This window comes from Salvia hispanica, chromosome 4, assembly GCF_023119035.1.
Source record: "Salvia hispanica cultivar TCC Black 2014 chromosome 4, UniMelb_Shisp_WGS_1.0, whole genome shotgun sequence".
Classification (NCBI taxonomy): Eukaryota; Viridiplantae; Streptophyta; class Magnoliopsida; order Lamiales; family Lamiaceae; genus Salvia; species Salvia hispanica.
Window position 1 is genome coordinate 55789624 of NC_062968.1, and position 10594 is coordinate 55800217.

General features: G+C 31.4%; 1 protein-coding gene and 1 long non-coding RNA gene across 2 annotated transcripts; both read left to right on the top strand.

The window, feature by feature from the left end:
- The first annotated feature begins 19 nt into the window (after positions 1 to 19).
- LOC125224422 (probable LRR receptor-like serine/threonine-protein kinase At3g47570) lies at positions 20 to 1606 on the top strand. Its single transcript, XM_048127823.1, has 2 exons — positions 20 to 1029; positions 1124 to 1606. Exons 1-2 carry the CDS (start codon positions 27 to 29, stop codon positions 1447 to 1449), a joined length of 1329 nt encoding a protein of 442 aa, XP_047983780.1. The 5' UTR covers positions 20 to 26; the 3' UTR covers positions 1450 to 1606.
- Positions 1607 to 7327: 5721 nt separating this feature from the next.
- On the top strand, positions 7328 to 7980 carry LOC125217658. Its single transcript, XR_007175784.1, has 2 exons — positions 7328 to 7498; positions 7742 to 7980. It is a non-coding gene; the product is annotated as an uncharacterized LOC125217658 (long non-coding RNA).
- The last annotated feature ends 2614 nt before the right edge of the window (positions 7981 to 10594 follow it).

Here is a 10594-nt window from a genome sequence, read left to right on the forward strand (position 1 = left end):
TTCTTCAAGGAGAGATTCGTACAGGAATGAGCTCTTTGATGGGCTTGCTAGAGTTGGATCTATCGCGGAACAATCTGTCTGGTTCTATTCCCTCGTTTTTGGGGAGTTTGAAGCTTCAGAAGCTCAACTTGTCCTTTAATAGGCTACAAGGAGAAGTTCCAACAAGAGGAGTGTTTACGAAAAAAAATTCAATTTTTCTTGATGGAAACCTAGGTTTTTGTGGTGGAATTGCAGAGATGATGTTCCCTCCTTGCAAAGGAGTTGAATCTTCCAAGGAAAAGTTGTCCATTTTGTGGAAGATCTTGATCCCAATAATGATTATTGGAGGCTTATGCATTGTGATTTTAATTTTCTTCAAGTGCAAGGAATCAAACGGAAACCCTAGTCCTTTTGTGGATACCATTGGTGTCCAACTATTCATGAGGTTTTCTTATGCAGATCTCGTTAAAGCAACAAATGGATTCTCTGAGAGTAACGTGCTTGGTTTTGGGAGATTTGGGTCCGTTTACAAAGCTATCATTGATGATGATAATGACACAATTGTAGCAGTCAAAGTGCTCAATCTTGATGTTAAAGGGGCTTCAAAGTCATTCATGGCAGAGTGTAGAGCACTGGGAGGCATAAGGCATAGGAATTTGGTGAAACTTGTAAGTGTTTGTGATACTGTGGACTTCAAAGGCAATGATTTCAAAGCATTGGTGTATGAATTCAAAGCCAACAGGAGTCTAGACAAATGGCTTCACAACAACGAGGAAGAAAGTGGTGGAGATTTCAAGAGGCTTAGCATAATCCAAAGGCTCAACATTGCCTTAGATATTGCTCAAGGGGTTGAGTACCTTCACTTTGGTAGTGGTTCATCTATTATCCATGGTGATTTGAAGCCCAACAACATTCTCTTGGATCATGATATGGTTGCTTGTGTTGGGGATTTCGGATTAGCTAAGATTCACTCAAACATACTTCCATCATCATGTGAAAGCAACATGAGTTCCATTGGAATCAAGGGTACCATAGGGTATGTCCCTCCAGGTATATTCTTGCATTACATCCTGAACTTTGTTACATAGCAACTTTATAGTCCGAATTTAACTTTTTTTTTTCTTTTCTTGTAACTTTTGTGTAGAATATGGCACGTTTGGCTCGATATCTATGCTAGGGGATGTATATAGTTTCGGGGTCATCCTTCTGGAGATGTTCACAAATAAAAGGCCAACAAATGATTTATTTGGTGGTGAGGTAAATATCCATAGATATGTGAACTCTGCTTTGCCACATGGAATAATGGAAATTATTGATCCAGAATTAGACACGAGAGCTTTGAAAATGGAGTTTATTGTTCGTATTTTAAAGATTGGAGTCTCATGTTCAAAGGAGAATCCAAGAGATAGGATGCCAATGAATCTTGTTGTTAGTGAATTGGCTGGTATTCTAGCCCAATGTATGAACTAGATAACTTGTTTTCTTCAAGTCTTAATTATCTTTGGTCCTGTTTTTGGGTATTAATCCGCTGACTTGGATAGAGTGTTATTAGTTGAGTGAAGTTTCTCACTCGCATGACTGCACCTGTATTCTACATTCAAGAACTTTATCTTTTTTTTTTCTTATATTCTTCAATTTTAATATTTATTTATATTATTTTAACTTTGTATAATTTGATAATTATAATTAATGAATTATTATTCAATATATGATTATAATTTTTATTCGTAATTGATTATTAGGGTTTATTGTTTACATAATTAATTTTACAAATTATATCAAAATCAAAACTCATTTATTGTTTTTGTTCTGAATAAAATGAAGAAAGAAACATATTGACCCACCTTTGAAAGAGTTTGATATTCATTTAGTACCAGGAAAACACATATATTGAAGGGAAGTCTTGAAGAGATAATAATACCTTTATGAATTTTTAATGAAATTAGAGAATTGATAAGAATTTTGATGATAAATTTAATACCTATGTATATAAGGACTGATGGGAGTATTAGGGTGCCACTACCTCTTAAAGTAACACCATACCATCATTCCTAGCCAACCATTTGTACACGTAGACGAATAATCAGCTGGCATGTGGCAATAAAAAAAAATGTTTAAGGATAAAAAAAACGGTCAGCAATATTTTATACACTATACAACAATTTTTCTCGGACAACAATATCCAACACGCTAGACAACAAGATTGCTGCTAGTGTATTGAATATTGTTGTGTATCGTTTATAATATTGCTGTATATGTAGTGTCACGGTGTCACTTTAAGAGATGTTGTCATTTTAACACAAATCTAAGAACCGATTGACAAACGTTAAATAACTTTAAACGGATGATTCCTGGTCCTGCGTCTTTTTAAAATTAATTATTTAGAAAATTTTGATATAATGTTTCGATATTCAAGAGGCATATCTTGATAATTGGCCAATTAATTATTTAGCCAGGCAAATAAATTATTGACCCAAAACTAATTCATAGTAATAAAACACATGTCAGCATCTAATTAGAGATACTTAGTGGAATGCTATTTTAATTGGAAGGTTATCTATTATTTAAAATTCGTTATTTATTAATGACTTCATGTGAATATGGAATGACTTCAGTTTCATTAATTGGTGTCATGTTTTAGAAATATTTTTTTATAATATATATTAATTTTACATTTCATATAATGATATTGCTTTTTTTTTTTTTGTTTTAGTTAATTAATTGATAGTGTGGAATTAATTCAAGAAAAAAAAAGCACAAGGGTGATACTAGCTATAAAAAAAAAGACAGAATTGTATTTAACTAAGTCAAAATAGCGTTAAAGTTAGAAGATGAATTTTATGCCCATATGGTGCTATATGGGAATAATGAAACTGTTGAGACTTATCAAATAGATTTCATGAAATTAAGAAATGGTCGTAATACCAAAAATTAGTTGCTAATTAGCTAGTGTGAATTTCACACTACATTTCCTTGAGACGATGTAGCGTAATAAAGTTAAAAATATGTAGAGTAATAAAGTTAATAGTAATAAGTATCAATGATGCAGAATTAAAATATAATTGCTTTTATTTTTTATATATTGATCAAAAGTAGATTCCTCACTATCCTTCTCCTACTTTGATTATCTTGGATTGAATAAGAGAAAGTAAAAAGAGAAAATGAGATGCGGAAATATTAATAAAGGCGATTCGAACATATTTTAGTGGGCAATTTTTTATTTTTATTTATATTTTTTTGGGTGTTATTTAGTGGGCAATTATTGCTGCATGATTCTCGTTTTTGGGAAGACATTAGTTTAAGAAATCAAAGTAGACATTTTGATAAGAAAGTGGTGGGATTACGTTGTGGGAAATTTCCTATAAGAACACTTTGTAACAAAGAATTAGTAAAGTCATTCCACCATCAAAATAAAGTTGCTTTATGAGTGTGCATATACATGTTGGTTTAATTTGTAGGAAATTTCCTATAAGAATACTTGTAACAATAACTAGTAAAGTCATTCCACCATCAAATAAAGTTGCTTTGTACGTGAGTGTGCATATATATGTTGGTTTAAAGGTGGAATAATTAATGTCTAAGATTACATTTTTTAAATTCAAATCTATCATGATATAACTTTTAAAAGTTCTTTTTATTATTCATTAAAAAAAACAAAAATAAGCTGCTTTAGCTTAGCCTTCAGTCTCGATAAGAAAATACTAATTTAGAGAGAAATAAACAAAAGCAAGCACTTCATCTACCATAAAAAATTCTGTTTATTAATATTTTTAATTTTATAAATGTCATGAAAACCAAAGCTTGATTTTTTAGAATAATTAGCGTAATTACTATTCCTACTTAGCCATGCATGAATAATTGATAAACTCGTAGTTTAGCAAGTGTTTTGGATGGTTTACAGTGCTTAATTGAGTATATTGTAGCACATTATTTGAGTTTTCATCCATGATCCCTTAGTTAGAGTGCTCTGATAAGTTTGTCGAGTTTTTGTAGTCAAAACAGGTGGAAACGGACGAAATGGCAGCCGAAAGATCAAGCCGGGCGTTTTCACAGAACTAGCCGGGCGTTTTGCCACCCAGGCCGGGCGAATTCCCTGTCCCCGGGCATTTTTTCCTCTGAAATCGCCCGGGCCGGGCGTTTTGCCTCTCAGACCGGGCGAATCCTCTGTCCCCGGGCGTTTTTTCCTCTGAAAACGCCCGGGCCGGGCGTTTTGCACTACTTAGCGATTCAAGAAGAACGCCCGGTCGGGCGTTTTGTTGCTTAGAAATCGCCCGGCCGGGCGATTTGCTCGACTGCAGCTTAATTTCTATTTTTCGCCCCGGGTATAAATAGGACCTAGGGTTCGACTCCAGCACACTTTTGACACGCCCAGAAGCAGTTTCCACCTTTTGAGAGCAGATTGAAGCGACAAATTAGAGTCGGATTCATCAACAAGTTTGAAGACGAAGACGATTTGCCCATTCAATTCACCCTTGGGAGTATCTTTATTAGTTTACTATGTTCAAATCTCTTTCTATGGATTTCTCTTGTGAATTTGCTTTGGATATGAGTAGCTAAATCATTTATAGAGTTTTGGTGAAGACTACAATGAATGCTTTTGATTAATTCAAGGACTCTTGATTACCTTTGCTCTTGTGATTTATTTGTTTCGTTCTTGTGCCTTTTCAATTCAATTGCTTAGCTACCAATTGAGCTTGTTGTCCTAGTTTGAGTAATCGAGAGATACCCAATTAGGATTGATAAAAGAATGAACAACACCTAGATAATTTGCATTCGAGAGAAGGAATTCTAGAGTGAGGGCTTGAGCCTTTTGTTTTAAGGAGTTAATTGTGACGTATTAGAAGGAGACTTCAATATTAATAATTAATCAACTGGTTAAGTGCACTCGAGAGAGGGCTTAGTCTAGACTGGTGGCTTTCCTAGTAATCCTAGAGGCTTCAAATGGGTAATCAAAGTTGTTGAGTTGTTCACATCGTGTTCGTTGTAGTTGGATCCAAGACTCTATCTCGTTCTCTTACTTGAAACTTGTCTTTTGTTGCATACTTTTGTCTTGTTTATGTTCAATTGTTTTTCAAAAATCAAAACCAACTCTTCCGGATTTTCTAGATAGTAGTCAAAAGTACTTGAGCTGCACAATTTGTCTTCGTGGATACGATACTCATACTTGTTTATCGCTACACTAGCCCCGTACACTTGCGGGTATTTCTCGTGTTTAAAATAAATCGAGTCAATAATTAGGAATTGAAAATTTAAAAACAAAAATAAATAGCACTAATCTTGCTAAGCCATAAAATATTGTTGGTATAATCTATTGATCGTGACAATTAATTAATTAAATTTTATAAATATCCGTATAATATTTTTGAAAACATTTCATAAATGTTTTATTTGAAACAGTAACAAAGATGAATCTATTATGTGGCCCTAAATTATTATGCAACCATTCATTGCATGCATGAACTCATTTAACGAAGGTGCAATTGAATGCGTTGGCGATTGAAATCTAAAAATAATAATAATATTCCACAGCTATGTACGTAAAGAGCATAATCCACTATAAGTCTCATGGATCTCTTCTCCTATCATTAATTGGTTTTAGGATGAAATTCATGAATTTCTATCAAATCAATGACAACAAATAAACCTTGAAATATGCATTAGAAAGATGACTAAAACTTAGACGTAACATACACATATGGGAAAGCACAAGACAAGGAGCCAAAATTTCATAACACGAGGTCGAAAAATACATTTCATAATTTACTCAATAAAGCTTTTTTAATATATAGTATTAGAACAAAAATTAAGCCAAATTCATACTGCTATATACTAGTAGAGTAGTATTCCTAGTATTAATCTTAATACATCATATTTTTACTATAGGATCTTGATATTTATCTTAACACATAGTTTTACCAAGTAAATAATACTAATATTTTATAAAAGTTAATTTTAACATAAAATTACTACAATATCCTTAGTAAAAAAAGCAGATTTAGCTTACTCTTCAGTCTCGATATATAAGAAAATACTTTAGAGCTAAATAACAAAACTAATTAGCACTTCATCTACCATTAAAAATTCTGCTTATTAACATTTTTAATTTTATAAATTTCACGAAAATCAAAGCTTGATTTTTTAGAATAATTAGAGTAATTAAGTACTTCCTCCGTCCCATTGAAGATGACCCACTTTCTTTTATGGTTTGTCTCAATCAAGATGACCCATTATTTAAAATGGAAACACCTTTATCTCTACTTTATTCCCTCTCTCTTACTTTACTCTCTCCTCTTACCACACAAAATATAACTGCATAAAATCCCGTGCCGCCCAAGGAAGGGGTCAACTTCCTTAGGACGGAGGGAGTACTATTCTTACTTGGCCACGAATAATTAGGAATTGAAAATTTAAAAACAAAAATAATTAAATAGCAACTACTCTTGCTTAGCCATATAATTTAGATACGTAACATATGGCAAAGCACAAGACGAAGAGCCAAAATTAATTTCATACCACGAGGTCGAAAAATGCATTTCACAATTTACTCAATAAAGCTTCTTTTTATATACAGTATTAGGAAAAAAATTAATTAAGTCAAATTCATGCCACTACATATATACTACTCCCTCCGTCCCGGCATAGATGACACATTGCTTAGCCGGCACGAGATTTTAGGAGTTATTGGTTAAAGTGTTTAATTGGAGAGAGGGAAGGTGGGTGTAGGTATTAAAGTAGAGAGATGAAGATAGATTGATATTTTAATAGGAGTGAGAAAAAGTGGTTGAGTGTAGTAATTGGAGAGAGAAAGTTACTAAAAAAGGAAATGTGTCATCTTAGTTGGGACAAACTAAAAAGGAAAACGTGTCATCTTAAGCGGGACGGAGGGAGTAGTAGAGAGTGGAGTGCGTTATATTGCTAATTATTTAAGTTGCTAACTCATCAATACACTATATTAAAAATGTCAATATGATAACATTAAAATGTCAACACATAATATCAACACATTATATTGAAGTTCAACAAAATTATGTGTTGACATTTTTAATACATTGCATTGATGAGTTAGCAAGTTAGCAACTTAAGAAAGTTAGCAATTGATCACCCCAATAGAGAATAGTAGTATTAATCTCAATACATCATATTTTTACTATAGGATCTTGATATTTATCATAAAATATAGTACTAGTTTTACCAAGTAAATAATACTACTAATATTTTATAAAAGTTAACTTTAACATAAAATTAATACCATATCCTTATTAAAATTTGAAATCTAAGGTCCCACCCAGCATGTATATATAGCTCCATCATTTCACTTGTATATAATGACATGGTTTGCTCATGATAACTGAAATCCCAATTGAGTTTTCATGAGACAAGTTAATGCTTCATTGCTTTAGGTTTTCAATAAAGCCAAAAATGGGTCACACAAGAATTGAAATTATGGCTCTTTTCTTATTTATTACTCTTCTCATTTCCTCACAAGTTGTAAGCTCTCGAGAGCTCAATCAAGTTCTATGTAAGCATTTTCTCTAATTTCTTTGAAAGTAGATCAACTCATTCAAACATGTAGAATTCAAACTTGAAACATTTTTATTACAAGTTTTACTACTACCACTTAACGGATTTATGTAGACACTCTTTTCAATATGGATAGATGCAAAACACTTTCTTCATTAAATCTTTTTTTGAAAACCTCTTGCAAAATATGTGTAGAATTATTCAATTGATAGTAAGATTGTTAATTAAAGTATGATTTCAGATAAAGATGGCGGGAAGATGATGCAAAGTTATGCACGTTTTAATTGTCCTAGTGGATGTTGTGATTTAAAGGGCTCCAGAAAAGGCGGAGGCGGAGGCGCAGGAGGAGGCGCAGGAGGAGGCGGATCCTGCAAATGCTGCCCTTAATGTTTGATTTCAAAAACAAATGTTTTATTTCATGTAGTTTAAGTTGTTCAAAAGGATAAAAATAAAGGAAAGTGAAGTCCTTGTATTTTTGAATATTTGAGTTATCTACGAACGAGGTCCAAACTAAAAACTGAATAACTTGACTCGAAAACTAGTAGTCATGACTTGATCCAATTATTCAAAAGTTTCTTCTTATTATTAGTTCTTGTCAAACATCTATACTTTATTTTTCATTTTATATTAAGATTTGATGTTTGAAAATGGTTTTGATTTTCCTCGGCATCTAATAATAAAATTGTACATAAAAATAAAAGAAAGATAATCAATGATGTATATAGTTCTCTTAAATATTTTGTATGTTAATGTTCAAACAACACTTATTTAATTCTGTAGCTAGAGCAAAGTTCAATTGCTTAACTTATAGGAGTAATTTTATTATACAGAAATAGTTACAAAAAAAAATATCATGAGTACATGTTTAACTTTTTTTTTTTTATCTAAATTAGTAATTATATGATCATGTCTTAATTTTATGAAAATTACGCTAAATCCCAACAGTTTCATTATTGTTAATTTTAGTATCTTATGTGTCTTACGTTTCGCTTTATTTCTTAATTAATATAATAAATTTTCAAGAATAATAATATTACACGTGAAACTGAATATAGTTGTTGCGTCTTGGCAATTACATTACTCGCAAATCACCTTTATACTCCCTCCGTTCCCTTATAGTTGAAACGGAACTTTTCGGCACAGAGTTTAAGAAATGAATGTTGAGTGTGTTAAATAAATAGATAAAAAAGTAAGAAAGAGAAAAAGGTAGAGAGAATAAAATAAAAAGTGAATAAAGTAGAGAGAATAAAGTAAGAGAGAGTAAAGTAAGAAATAGGAAAAAGTTACTATATATGGAAATGACTCAATTATGAGGGAACTTTCCGAAATGAAAAAATGACTCAACTATGAAGGAACGGAGGGAGTATATTTTTTCCGATAATCTTTATGATAATACTACAAGTCTATAATATGAATATTATCCTAACGACACAATTTTAAAAATACTATGGTCTATGGTAACTAATTAAATACTTCTATAAATAGAGCTCAACTCAAAATTGAAAATTTTCTAATACTACCCCTATTTTTTAAGTAGCTCCATAACAGTTTAAGTATAGCCCACATATCATTCAATTTAGAACAAGGCCCATTCACGTAATAATTTAATTATTTTTCTGGCCCAACGCATAGCCCAATTTCAAACTTTCTTTCTCTGTTAATAAAATTCATTATAAAATTAATATTTTCTCTGTTCATAATTAACAATTATAGTATGTTTTTTTTGTTTTTTGTTGTCCAAAAAATTTGGATGGGCTTTAATTATTGCTCCATATGTAATTCACACGAGTCCTTAAATAAGATTATTTAGTAAATGAGTGTAAGGCAATTAATTTTTTTAAAAAATGAATGATAATTCTGCTCATCTAGCTAGCTTATCTACTTTAATTTTACTCTCAATTATTTTATGCGATTCCATAAGTAATTTACTATGGACATTTTAATTTTCGCTATATATTCGAAATAGAATGTATATTGACGAGAATCATATAATGCTCACAAATTTATGTACTTTGGGAACGAAAATTTCAATTTATTTATTCTTTGATAGATATTAAAAACACCATAAAAGGGTTAACAACCATTATTTTAAGAAAATTTTCTCTACCGTTTACTCATACCTACATCTTCCCAACTCGACTTCAAATTATTTAAGGTTGAAGGTTTAGCAATAAATTATTTGAGCATTATATTAGTGAAAATACAGATGAGGTACTTCTTAATTAGAAGAGGTGGAAGGCATAATGTTGGTGGTTGATGAGCAATTATTATATACACTAATTAAATTGGTTAATTCAATGTTAATATCAAAGAAATGAGAATGGATAGAAAATTGACTGGGGGTGAAGACGTGAAGTTGTATGCTTCAACTATTTTAGGGAAATTGGAAAGCTTTTATCGTGCCAAGTTAATTTGTGAAGCAGGTAAGATTCCCTTTTTTAATCTTTCTCCACATATAGAAGAAATGATGGAAAATGGGTTAATATTGTGGGCTCCAAAATAATCAGACAAACTAATGTAGACATATATATAACATTATTGTAGACATTCTCCATCCGTTCAAATCATTTTACCATTTTGATCAGTTTCAAAGTTAACATATTTCTTTCTCACTTACTTTACTCTTTACTTTATTCTCTCTCTATCTCTCACCCTTTTTCATTTCCTACTTTATTCTTAATTTACTTAACTTACTTAGCACAATTTTTTTTTAAATCACGTGCTGAAAAGAAACGTCTCCAATACTATGGAACAAATGGAGTATAGCATTATTATAGGAGCATATTTATTCCTTCACTTTTAAAAAAACATATGAAAAACAAAATATATGATCTATTTATGATTAAAACTAAGGTGCCGTCGTACCTTATTGATTAAATATTACACTATCAAATATTGATTAAAACTATTAATTTATGGAAGGCATAAAGTTGGTGGTTGATGAGCAATTATTATGTACACTAATTAAGTTGGTTAATTCAATGTTAATATCAAAGAAATGAGAATGGATAGAAAATTGACTGGGGGTGAAGACGTGAAGTTGTATGCTTCAACTATTTTAGGGAAATTGGAAAGCTTTTATCGTGCCAAGTTA

Excerpts from the sequence above, each read along its gene's own strand:
- LOC125224422 (XM_048127823.1), top strand. The coding sequence starts at position 27 with ATGAGCTCTTTGATGGGCTTGCTAGAGTTGGATCTATCGCGGAACAAT. Across the intron at positions 1,030-1,123 it reads CATAGGGTATGTCCCTCCAG|AATATGGCACGTTTGGCTCG; the intron begins GTATATTCTTGC and ends ACTTTTGTGTAG.